Source organism: Carassius auratus, linkage group LG48F (genome assembly GCF_003368295.1).
Source record: "Carassius auratus strain Wakin linkage group LG48F, ASM336829v1, whole genome shotgun sequence".
Taxonomy (NCBI): Eukaryota; Metazoa; Chordata; class Actinopteri; order Cypriniformes; family Cyprinidae; genus Carassius; species Carassius auratus.
The window spans coordinates 2,834,457-2,847,795 of NC_039300.1; the positions used below are offsets into that span (position 1 = coordinate 2,834,457).

Here is a 13,339-nt window from a genome sequence, read left to right on the forward strand (position 1 = left end):
CAGTAAATTAGGAGTTTATTGAGGCAAAAGTCATAGTTAATAGTGAATTAGTGTTCTCTAAGAGGTTTGTTCAGAGAAACTTATCTAAATGAAATAAAATAAAATATATGCATTTAGCAGATGCTTTCATCCAAAGTGACTTACAGTGCATTCAGGCTAACAGCTTTTACCTAACGTGTTCCCTGGGAATCGAACCCACAACCTTTTACGCTGCTAACACAATGCTTTACCCCTGAGCCACTGAACAGTGTTCTCTAAACAGTGAATACATCATGTTCTGTTGCTAAGTGTAAGAGGTCATATCAGTTCATGTGAAACTACTTTAATACTTTTTCAGTCTTAGTAGTAGGCTTGGTTTTATTATTTATGTTTTATGTGAATGTGTACCGCAGCTCTCTTATCTTTCATGGCTGGTTCATCTGAGGACAGAAGCTCTGAAAGTGTCGTTGCGATCCCATCCTCAGCGGCTCTAGACTCGTACAGACAGAGAACTGATAGATTGTGTTGAGCATATGCAACCGTCTGCTGCGTATTGCTGAATTGGTCTTGTGTCTGCTTCATATAGTTTAGTCACATCAGTCAGTGAAAGATGTGGAAATGAGCCTAATTTACTCGGTTCTGGAAGGAAATATCAGGAGTTTCTGTTTTGGGTTTGTTTAGGTTATAGAGTGTGCTTCTGCTAAATGAAATGTGGCATCAGAGCTAGGACTGAACAATTAATCCAATTTCTATCCGCGATTACAATTATGGATGCCACAACTACGTAATAATTCAATTAGTCCTTCATAGTCCACTTATGATGTTCGGCGTGCTTAAGATGTGTTTTTTTTTTTTTTCTACATGTTATCTTAAGGGTTTTTCCCATTATTTTCATTTTAGTTTTAGTATAACATTATAATGCCATTCATATTTGTACTTTTTTATCATTTAAAGAAGAAACCAATCCGATGTATCTAATAGGCTTACTGTGATACTATAGAAAAGCACTAAACGTTTTCAGCTTGTTTATTTCCATATAAAATACAGCATGCAGTTGCGTCTATACAATGATATAAACGTCATTCAGTGTATTTAATAATCGCAGTTACAATTTCAAGGAAATAATCGACAATTATGATTTTTTTCATAATTGCACGTTTTCTGAGATCTGTGGACGAGAATCAATTGTTTTTTTGTCACATAATACATGCAATAAACGAAAGACCAATCACAATTAAATATACAAATATTGCAATATGTTAGAACAAACTTTATTTTTTTATAAATATTTGTCTAAGTTATGAAAATCTCTTGATTCAATTCTGATCTCAATACTGATTAATTGAAATATATATCCGATACGGTACATTTCAGTTATTCTGAAGGAATCTCTCAACTAATGCTGTATAGTTCATATAGTCTGTACATTTACTGTAGTGTTTAAGATTCAAGTTAACAACATGATCCAAACCATTAAAATTCAGATTCAACTTGATCTGTCACTCCACATTAAATAGCATCAAAATGGCATTTATTGTTAGGATTTATTTCATTATAAAATAACATTGTCATTAATGGATGGTAGGCGAGCTACAAAAAATGTTTAGTGAAGCTTTACTTAAAACAGGAGAAAAAAAAATACATTGAAATGTAAGAATTAATTTCAGTTTTCAATGAAAATCAATGAAAATAGATTAATTACTTTTGTCAACCCAGCCCTGCAGGAACACTTAACAGAATAGAACAAACAAACATAAATAAAAATAATCAAACCAGTGGATTTCTGTTAGAATTTCAATAAAAAGGTTATTATATAACTGTATTTAATTGTATTTCACTACTGTATGTCATTGATGGATTCCTGTGTAAATACAATATAAATCTGTTCATTAAGAGTAGAATAAGTTGCATCACTGTGTCAGTCAGGTTATTCAGCTGTTGAGTGTAACTCTGTACACACAGAGGTGAACACCTCCTGATGTCCTTACAGGGCTGGTTTGTCTGCTTTAGCTAACATTTAGAGACACATGTCCATGAGCTACACACACACACACACACACACACACACACACTCACACACCATTATCAGTGAGGTGCAGATGTGGACTAGACTCAGATGTTTGTTAGAAGTACCTGCAAAGACATCTGCTCCTCATAGCTTACAAGATCAAAGTGTGTTTGTGTGTGTGTGTGTGTGTGTTGCGGTTCAAATGCATGTAGACATGCTATCCTAAAAAAGTTAAACCGTTCATGAACAGTAGCCCTGCTGTGAAACATGGTTTGAGTTTCTGTGAGCCAAACCAGACTTCTCGGCTTAAACTATGTGTTATCAGTTCTCCCAGTGACTCTCTTCCCATAATCCCCAGAGGTGTGAAACTTTCCCTCATGTTTCCATTCTCCCATCACCCTCTTTCTTCCACTTTAGTATGATTTGAGTTGTGACATTGTTGTTTCCAGTAGTGTTTATTTCAACTGTAGCCTGACTCTCAGTAGTTGTGATCATCTGCATTACCTTTGTTTGCTAGACAAACATTCTCATGTATGAACTCATGAGCTTTTATGTGTTACACACATTCATATCCTGATTTGATTGTAATACAGCAGGGTTTGTTTACACTCACACACATGCGACTCTGCGCACATCAAACGTGCCTCGCTGGATATTCATTATGCAAATGCGCTAATGAAGTAAAGGCACTTCAAAGGGGCTGCTTATGAATATTCAGGATTGTCTTCTGTCTTTGCTCCTGGCTGCTGTAGGCTGCGCGTGTGTAAGTTCGGACCACATGGCCCCTGACACACTGACTTTATGTTTTTGGACAAGCCAAGAAAGAGCCCATATGTACGTTCTGAATTTCATAGGAAGCGTAGCTCACACTCACACGCTCTGAACAATGCTGTTTAACTCCGGCCGCTGCAGAGAAATGAATGGGTGGTGGTATCTGAAGTGAATCTAAAGTGAGATATTGGTGACAAGGAAAAAAAAGTAAAAGATGAAACATGAGAGAACGATTGAACACTTGGCATTGGAGTATTTGAGTGAGTCATAGACTTACTGATGAACCAAAGACTGTTATCTGAGAGCAGAGCAGACGTCTGTTCATCTGGATGATCTGTTTTAAAGTGTTGCAATTTCTACAACATGTTGCTATATTCACAAAAATATGTTAATATATCTGCAGCATCACTATATGTCCCTCTAAAATACCGTATGTGTTCCAGTATATCTGCATCTGCTGTACATTGCTGCATATAAATGCAATAAGTCAGAATGTCTACAGTTTCACAAAATGCGTTGTTTTAATGTTTAATATTAATTGTTTTGTTTGATATCTATTTTGGAATAAGTTGCAACATCTGAACTATGTTGATGCATATCACTGCAATAAGTTGCTTTGTTTACTTTCACAATATATTTTGCTATAATAAGGCACGATATCTGTTATATGTTGCTGTAATAAGTTGAAACATCTGCAGTATGTGGTTGTACTGTATATCACTGCAATAGGTTGCAATGTTTACATCGTTTTAAAATATGTTGTTACAGTATAGTAAGTTGCAGATGTATGTGTTTTGTCGCTGTGCATCACCACTAATCAGGCTGCAGAATTTCATAGTGGAATATGTTGCAGAATCGTTATACATATTTAAACAAATATGTTTTGCCGCGTAAGTTTTGGCAATCTGTAGTCATTATATATAACTGCAGTAAGCCTCAGTGTCTACTAGGGCTGCACGATATTGGGAAAAAATTACATTTTATTTTATTGCGATATATATTGCGATATGAAATTGAATAATTTTTTTTTTTTTTACAAACAAATATGGGGTGAGCACACTTACATTCTCATTTTAAATGATTTAAACATCGACACCATCGTGTCAATTGATTAATATGAGCGAAGGAGAGAGAGCAAGACAGCACTCGTGTTGTTTGAAGATGGCTCTCTCTCTCTCTCTCTCTCTCTCTCTCTCTCTCTCTCTCTCTCTCTCTCTCTCTCTCTCTATCTCTCTCGCACGCGTTTTTTTCTCCCTCTCTCTCTCTATCTCTCTCGCACGCGTTCTCTCTCTCCCTCTCTCTCTCTCTTTCTCTCTCTCGCGCGTTCTCTCTAAATTCAAATTCAAATGAGCTTTATTGGCATGACTTGCACAGTATTGCCAAAGCATTGTACATTACATGAATAAGGAATAAACAATTATATAATACATAAAACAAAAACAGATTCGTAAAATAATTAAGTATATGTATACTTTCTCCTTTTTTTCTTCAAACGAGAAACAAGTAAAAGACAACAACAAATAACAAAAAAAAAAATAATAAAAATAAAATAAAATAAATACAGTACATGTAAGAAATGCTCTTGCTTCAGGTTTGTCCACTGGCTGACAGTCTTAGTTTGTTACAGGCTGATACATATCTTGCTGCTGTTGTGATCATTTTGGAATTTTCCCCTAAAACGTGATTTATTTTTATTTTTATTTCTCTTCATAAATTTTGGTTTAATTTGTTGGAATTTGTGGAAATATGCAGCTCTTATGTTCTGATAGTAATCACAGTGTAGTAAGAAGTGTTCTCTCTATCTCTCTCGCGCACGCACTCTCTCCATCTCTCTCGCGCGCTCTCTCTCTCGGCGTTCTCTCTCTTGCGCGCGCTCTCTCTCTGCCCTGTTAAACCTGCATGTGTTTTTCAGTCCTGTCAATGATAAACTTTCACTCTATGATGGTTAAGCTGTGCAATTAATCCGCGAATCACATTCGTCAAGGGCCGGGGAGCAGCTAGCCCGTACAGTTAATGAATAACAGATCAACTACGACAGCCTACATCACACATCCTGCGATGTGACTATCGTGGATTCGTACAGCGCGATATTGATGCTTAAATGACACATTCTGCAGCCCTACTGTCTACAATATTTCACAATTGATGATGCTGCAAAAAGTCGCAATATCTGCATTCTTACTATATACATGTCGTTATATATCTTGTCATAAGTCACAGTATGTCCGTATAAAAGTGATATCTGCAGAATGTATTAATATGGTGCAATATGTAAAATTTTTTGTCTATACAGTTCTCAGTAATTGCAATGTGCCATTATATTTGTCCCTGCAGTGTTGCAGTATCTGCGACATCACTGCGCATGATTATCACCTTTGCAACAAGTTACAATATCAGCAATATGTCATTAACATGTCACAACAAATAAGTTGCAATATCGCAGACACAGTTGAGTGTTTTGGTAATTAGTGACACACTTTTTGCAGTATGTAATTAACATGTCGCTGTAGAGATACAAGTGGCAATATGTGCAGTCTTTAGCAGTTTATGTTGCTGTTAATTAATGACATTACCAGCAGAATGTCATTGACATTTAACGGGTAGTGGGTCGCAAAATGAGAAATTTATTGTTTTGCATGTTGCTGTAATTAGTGACAATATAACTGCTGTAGGGTCACATTATTAACAATTAAGTGCTGTGTATCATGTTAATTACAATATCTGCAATATGTTATTAATCTGCCACTGCAATAACAATAAGTTTACAAATATCAGCAAATTTATTGGTGTATTTTGTTACAATAGTGACTTTCTGCAATATTTCACTTTGCTGCTACAATATGTCACACTATTTGATGCTGTAACCACAATATCCACAAAATCTGACTGTCTGTTGTCAAAGTAGTCAATACTGGCAATGATGTCAGTAGACAAATTACTGGAATAAACCATCATATACAATATTTTTTTGCTAATATGTTCGATGTTAGCCCAATCAGTGTCTTTTTTACTGATTATTGTTTCGAATGCATGTGTGAATTAGCTCTTTTATAATGTTTTTTCAGCTGTCCGTACACAAATATGACTCTTCAAACTGAACAGACTTTCATAGATGCTGATCTTGTTGCATATAAAACTTACATATTCACCTTCTTGTTGACCATTCTTCGTTTTCATTTTCGGCTCGCTCGCTTTCATGGTGGGGCCCTACAGGAAGTGGGTGTGTGCGTGTTAGTTTGGAGCGGAGGGAAAGAGGAGGGGAAACAGAGGATGTGGAATAAAATAATAAACAGCTGCCACTGGAGGCAAAGACAGCTCTGGGAGCCAGCAGTCAGAGAAGACCACAGACAGAGGAAAGGTGGCCAGTCAGAGAGTTTTAGAAAAACTTTAGGAAGTTCTGGAAAACGTCAAGCTGCCTGTGAAGATCTTGTCGCCCTCCATTCAGATGGATTTTATTCAAATGCTGATGGAACATGTGAAGATCAAAGTGGACTTCCAAAGATGAACACCTGCTTCTGGCTTTTCTATATGTCTAGATTTGGAGATGTTCTCCTCAAGATCAGACCTTCACCCTTCTTCTTGGCTTGCTGACTTAGTGCATGTTTTCCACGAGAGAGAGTGAATCAGACGGCTGTGTTGCTCTCCTGTCCTGCCCTCCAGAGCGAACCACACAGAGGCTCTTTGATATGGGTAATTGAGTACGAACGCTTGCCTGACGGTCACAGGAACCTGGAGGAACAAGCTGCTTTCTGTGTTGGTCTGTACTAGAGAGAAAGAACTGTGTTTGGTTTGTGAGAACGAGTAAAGCAGCTAAATCATCTCCAGATCACTGAACCAACAGTTGGATATATCTGGTTGGATTTCTAACTCTGTCTTCAGTCTACCTCCAACTTCCAGGCCTTCACTTTTCAACACAGAAGATCCTGAACCCTGGGCAAGACCCATCTAACAGTGGAGCATGCGGCTCTTAGCCCAAATCGCCAGAGCTCCGTCACAGACGCTCAGGCACCCGCTGGGACACCGCTGCAAGCTGCCAGACGCTGAAGCCCTGATGTGTGTGTGCTCTTCCACTGATGAGGTGTGGACCCCCGGAGGAGACTGATCCGCTGCCATTTCTCTCCGTCGTTGGATTCTGGAATGTAGCGCGGTCGAGGTAGACCGAGATCATGATGATTGGTCTGAACTTCAACTTGCAGGAGTTGCTGAAGAAGTTTGAGGAGGTATTTTCAGATTTGATTGTGGAGGAATGGATCAGGGTGCTGAAGTTACTCAAATGATGAATGCGACTGGAAAAAAACGATTGTTGGAGCAACATAATAGATCATTAGAGATGAACCATTAAAAGTCCTTGTTTAAAGTTGTCCTGGTTATGATGAAATTACACAAAGTACGGAGTAATTTTAATTAATAACATGCAGTTATCAGGGTTATTATCATTAACAAAAATTAATTAAAACCATATATAAAAACATTTATTTCCTTGAAATAAAACAAACATTAAATGAAATAATGTCAAAAAAAACATTATTATTATTTCAGCTTGTTGCCGAGGCAATAATAAAATAACATAATAAAATAACTAAATCTAAATCAACTAAAACTTAATAAAATCTATATAGAAATATGAAAAGAGAGAGAGAGAGAAACACAGCAAAATTCTTTTCAAAAGTCTTTTCATTATGTTTAAAATGAAAACAAAATAGAAAATACTTAAATTGATACTTAAATTACACCGGTACTTATTTTAGGTTTAGTTTCTTCTGTAATCAACTGTTATTAATATAGTAAGTTGATGAAACATGTAACAAAGACACAGTAAAATTAATTGTAACCAAAATTCTAGTTAATAACAATAAGGCAAAAATTATAATGTTACGAGTTTTAAATCAGATGTTAAAATGTATTCAATCTCTCTCTCTCTCATGGGTTTGTGGGTCTGGTTAAATTAGAGCACGCTGAACGACAGCTCTGGGGAGTCTTTATGATCGAGAAGCGATTATTTAACTTTATTAATGAGAAAAGCTTTTTTTATTGCATCGTTTAATAGGTCAGACTGCCAGATGAGTGAGTTTTAGTGTGTGTGGGGGGCTCATGGTTGAATTGATCACAGTTAAATGTTTCATTAAGAACTGTTAGAGATGAAGAGCAGAAATGAGACTTGTAGAGTCAGTCTAGAGCTTCTGTGTGTGTATGTGTCATAAGAACAAGGTTTTTAAACACATACACACATTACCTTAACTATAATCTCAATGTTAGACAGCCCATCAATGGATCAGCTTGATCCAAATTGCATTTGTAAATGACAATAACCACTCAAAATGGCAAGTTCAGATCTGATTGGCTGACTATATATCATGGGATTGGATGCACCTGTGTCCTATTTACCTTTGCATTTTCCAAAGTTTGTGAGGTCCATTAATTTTTTGTTTTGTTTTGTTCACTGGCTGTTTATGTTGTTTGGGACATTTAATTTTGTTAAGAAATTTTGTTTTGTTTAGATACTTTTTAAAAAGGTATTTTTTTTATTTATTTTTTTTTGACAGTTTTGTTGTTTCAGTCGTAATTTCTGTATGTAGTTTTCTTTTGTTGTTGTTTTCTTCACTGAGTTTTGTTGGTTGAGATATTCTGTATCCAAAAGAACTGTTGCTCAGTTGCTCAGTGGATAAGCGTAAGTAGTCAGTTCTTGTGTATTTCTCTTTTAATTCTTTTGGGGCCTTCAACATAATATTTGCTTAATACTTTATTTAATCTTTATGCTTTCTGATGTGTGTTTCAGCAGCATGCAGTTAGTGCTGTTGTGTATATTTATTGGTATTCTGGTGAATATTGTTTAAAGGAGTGACAGAGAGAGAGTTTGTGAAGTAGGAGAGAGCACTTTGCAAATTAACTGGAAAAGACCCAAAGCTGCTCCTCCTGTCCTCTACATGTCTCAATCTGTCCAATTCAGATTCAAACTAGCTTTATTAGCATGGATTTCCAAAGGAAATGACATTATTTAAAATAAATCAATCAATGCATAAATTAAGTAGTCTATCATTGTATTCTGTCAGAAAGAAGTGCACAGACTGCCTGATCCAGTCGATGTTGATGTATTATAAATATCCAGAGTGACATTAGAAAATCCTGACAGAAAAATCTGCCATCTGCTGTGGTGTTGTATTTTTCACTACCATAACTAGTAAACTTTGATATTACAATTTGGTATTAAAGTTGATGGAGGTTGTGATAAATTGTGTTTTCATCATAGGTGTGATAGGTTTGAAATTGTGGTGCTTTGTTATATAAAGATTAAAAACTGAAAGCAATAACCTACTGAAACTAAATAAACCGTAAAAATCATAATAATCTAGCCAACATAAACCTGAAAATTAGAAAAAAAAAGGATATTCATCATAAAAATAACTAAAAAAAACTTTAAAGAAAAATTATAAATATATAAAAAGATGAGATTTTCATAACTAATAATTCTGTTGTATGCTGTCAGAGGTATAAATGACTAGACTGTGTGCTTCATGAGTTCTTTCACATGTACTGAGATTTATCATCACTTCAGTCGCTGTGTGTGTGTCAGGGATGGAAATTAGCACCCGTCAAACCAGCCACCGTGGCGGGTAAATAACAATAGCATACTGTTTCACCTGCCCGGTGGACAAAAAAGTTAATTTCCATCCCCGGTGTGTGTACAACAAGCAAACTAACAAACAGTATTATCGGTGTCTAATAACTGCTGACCGGGGGATGCATTTTATTTCAGAATTCAGCTCTGTGGCTAGTAAGTCAACCCTCTACATCAGTGGTTTTCAACCTGTGGGCCGCGGCCCCCTAGTGGGCCGCGGTGGTATTGCAGGTGGGCCGCCAATTATTTTCTGTTCATTTGCAGTCCATTCTAGGGCTGTGCGATTAAAAGGAAACGTCCTAAAATCACGATTTGAGCGTGCGCGATTTCTAAATCGCTTTATAGCACAGTTTTCCGTGGCCCTGACCTCCCGTAGTATGCTATCTGATCCAATCAGAATGCATTGCGCCTAGCGCGAGAACAGAGACTGGGCATATGCCTAACTCCAGGTTCACACACTGTCTGTGATGCGCCTTTTTTCTGAGCCAATGTTGACGGATCAGAGCGTTCTCACTGCGGTAAAAGGCTAGAAATAAAAATGTGCGAAAATAATTCATGTCCAACACATGAGCATAGAGTGAATTTGTTAGTGAACAGGATGCAGTTTAAGTGAGAGGAGACACGTTTTAAGTGTGAACGAGCAAAGGAAATCTGCGTGCGAACAGAGAGATTCGCACTCGTGCATTATTTTAATGTGCTTTCGCGTTATATTTATGCGCTCTCACTGCTGACTGCAAACACATAGCCTACTGTATACACACTGCAAACACCTGAGGCACCGCTACAATTAATGAGCTCTATGAAGAATGCATGGCAAAAAAGAAAAAAAAGTCCCTGTATACAGGATTTTTTTTTTTTTTTTGCCACAAGTCTATACATTTTTTTACATCTTCACTATAGTGATAATTTTGACTTATGTCTGTTCTAGAGATGTTACAACTTTTTGATAAAGCTCTGATTGGTTTTCTTTTGGAAATATGTTTAAAATTAATCCTGAATGCATTTATGACTGTAAAAGCATATCGGTGTGTGTCACAATTGCAAAATTGATCAAAAAAATCGCGATATTTTTTTTTTTTTTGTCCATGTTTATTCAATAAATACAGTTTAAAATCTAGCTTCTGAGTACTAAGTTATTAACCCAACAATAGCGGGGTCAGTTAATTTTTTTGAAGTGGGCCGCGCAAACATATGTGTTTGGTTGTGTGGGCCGCGAGTTGAAAATGGTTGGGAACCACTGCTCTACATTGTGAGTTAATCACTCGCATTTGCAACTAAAACTTCCTTCTGGCTACTAAATGATGTTTAATATTAGCCAATGGCTAATAAACTATCTGATTTTACTCGCCAGTGTGTTAGTTGGAAGTTAAGTTTAGCACAGATATTTTCACTCGCGAATACTCTCTGACTTTCCGTCAGACGATCTGTGCTTTTTTTTTTTTCCTCAATGAGCAACACACCTGTATAATGTACTGTAAACTCTAGTGTTAAGGAGCACAAATCGCCGTCGCTTTCTCTCACACTCACATAGAGAAAGAGAGAGAGAGGGGATTGAGTTGCTACATTTAAATAATATTCTTTGTTGTATCTTCCTGTCAAAATAATGGCGTTCCTATGGAAGACTTCAGCTTTTAAGAACAGCTGGGTTTTCCAGTAGTGGGTGGAGTTAATGTCGGAACGGCAATCTCATTGGCTGGCGCTCACCTATTTTCGTCCCTGTTTTGATTTAGGCAAATTAGTTCGAGCTAACACACAAAGCCTGATTAATATTCATGAATCCAGCATCTTATTAATCCTTAGTAATCCTTAGTGTGTTTTATATTTTTTATTAGTAGGAATCGAATTGTTATTATCTTTATCATCTATTATTATCAATATTTTTGTAAGTGATTTTTTTTTTTTTTTTTTTTTTACAGAAACACTGAATGACCAAAAAAGCGCAACCACCAGTCGAGTTCAAATGTTCAGTTAAAACGACTAATAAGCATTCAAACATGGTTATCAAGCTTACTTCTAATTACTAAAGTTTTTTTCTTAAATGATACTTGATTATTATAAAGCTTGACTGACTGCCGAGTAAACTAAAATAATTACTAGCCAATGGCAATTCAACTGCCAAGGTGTCCGTAGAGGGTTGTAAGTTGTTATTTAGAAACAACGTTGTATCACTACACATGTTTGACAGCTCTGGCGTGACGAGACGCTTAAAAACGATTTATATCCGGTGGACAAAATAGTTAATTTCCATCCCTGGTGTGTGTGCTGGGGGGGGGGGTGGGGGGGTGGAGACGTTCAGTATCAGACTGACAGCTTTAATTGTGTGCTTTCCTCTCAGCAGAGGTGTGATAACGTGACTGTTTGTCTTTGTTGATTTATTTATCTTTGCCTTTAACGAATCCACATAATGATGGTAGTAATAGTGCAATTAAATCGGTCTCTATCTCTCTCTCTGTGTGCGTGTGTGTAGGACATCCAGGCGGAGATCGAGGCTCATAATGATGTCTTCAGGAGTGTGGATGGGAATAAGATGAAGATGGTGAAGGCTCTGGGGAGCTCAGAGGAAGCAGTTTTCCTTCAACAGAGACTGGATGACATGAACCAGCGCTGGAACGACCTGAAGGCCAAATCAGCCAATATACGGTCAGCCTCACACACACACACAAACACACACACACACACACACACAAACCTCAAGTTCAAATGCTCACTCAGCATAGTTGTTTTGTGTGTGTACCATACAAATTGGTAAAATGGACCAACAATAGAGTGTGCGAGTGTGTGTGTGTGTGTGTGAGAGAGGGGGGGGGGAACAGTGTAATTGTGTTCTAAACTAATTAGGCACTAAATAGTGAACACGTGTAATTACAAGTCTTGCTGATATGTCTATTTACACAAACAAACAAACACACACACTTATGGGGGGCTGTTTGTAAAGCATCTCATGCTGAAAATAACAACACCATTTTGTCACATTTAGCTTCAATGTTAAAAAAACTGGTATGAATTTTGACTGAAAATAGTTTATCTAAATTTTAAATCTAAATGCTAAATCTAAATATAAATCTAAAATGTAAATGTTAAATCTAAATGTTAAATCTAGATGTTAAATCTAAATCTAAATGTAAAATCTAAGTCTAAATGTTAAATCTAAATCTAAATGTTAAATCTAAATGTTAAAGTTAAATCTTAATGTTAAATCTAAATGTTAAATCTAAATCTAAATGTTAAATCTAAATGTAAATCTAAAATGTAAATGTTAAATCTAAATCTAAATGTTAAATATAAATATAAATGTTAAATCTAGATGTTAAATATAAATCTAAATGTAAAATATAAGTCTAAATGTTAAATCTAAATATAAATCTAAAATGTAAATGTTAAATCTAAATATAAATGTTAAATCTAAATATAAATGTTAAATCTAGATGTTAAATCTAAATCTAAATGTAAACTATAAGTCTAAATGTTAAATCTAAATCTAAATGTTAAGTATAAATGTTAAAGTTAAATCTAAATGTTAAATCTAAATCTAAATGTTAAATCTAAATGTTAAATTATAAATCTAAATGTTAAATCTAAATGTAAATGTTAAATCTAAATGTAAATGTTAAATCTAAATCTAAATGTTAAATCTAAATCTAAATGTTAAATATAAATATAAATGTTAAATATAAATATAAATGTTAAATCTAGATGTTAAATCTAAATCTAAATGTAAAATATAAGTCTAAATGTTAAATCTAAATCTAAATGTTAAGTATAAATGTTAAAGTTAAATCTAAATGTTAAATCTAAATATAAATGTTAAATTATAAATCTAAATGTTAAATCTAAATCTAAATGTTAAATCTAAATGTAAATGTTAAATCTAAATGTAAATGTTAAATCTAAATGTAAATGTTAAATCTAAATCTAAATGTTAAATCTAAATCTAAATGTTAAATCTAAATCTAAATGTTAAATTA

The 13,339-nt window shown here is 35.3% G+C and overlaps 1 protein-coding gene across 7 annotated transcripts in view; it reads left to right on the forward strand.

Annotated features, from left to right (window-relative positions):
• Positions 1-13,339, forward strand: part of LOC113068683 (utrophin) — a 208,062-nt gene that overhangs the window by 123,201 nt on the left and 71,522 nt on the right. For 6 of the 7 annotated variants that reach the window (XM_026241497.1, XM_026241501.1, XM_026241499.1 and 3 more), the window contains one exon: positions 11,842-12,014. In XM_026241497.1, the coding sequence (XP_026097282.1) occupies positions 11,842-12,014 (173 nt within the window). Of the gene's footprint in view, positions 1-6,521; positions 6,979-11,841; positions 12,015-13,339 lie in introns of those variants that run through there. The other variant, XM_026241504.1, reaches the window with a different exon arrangement.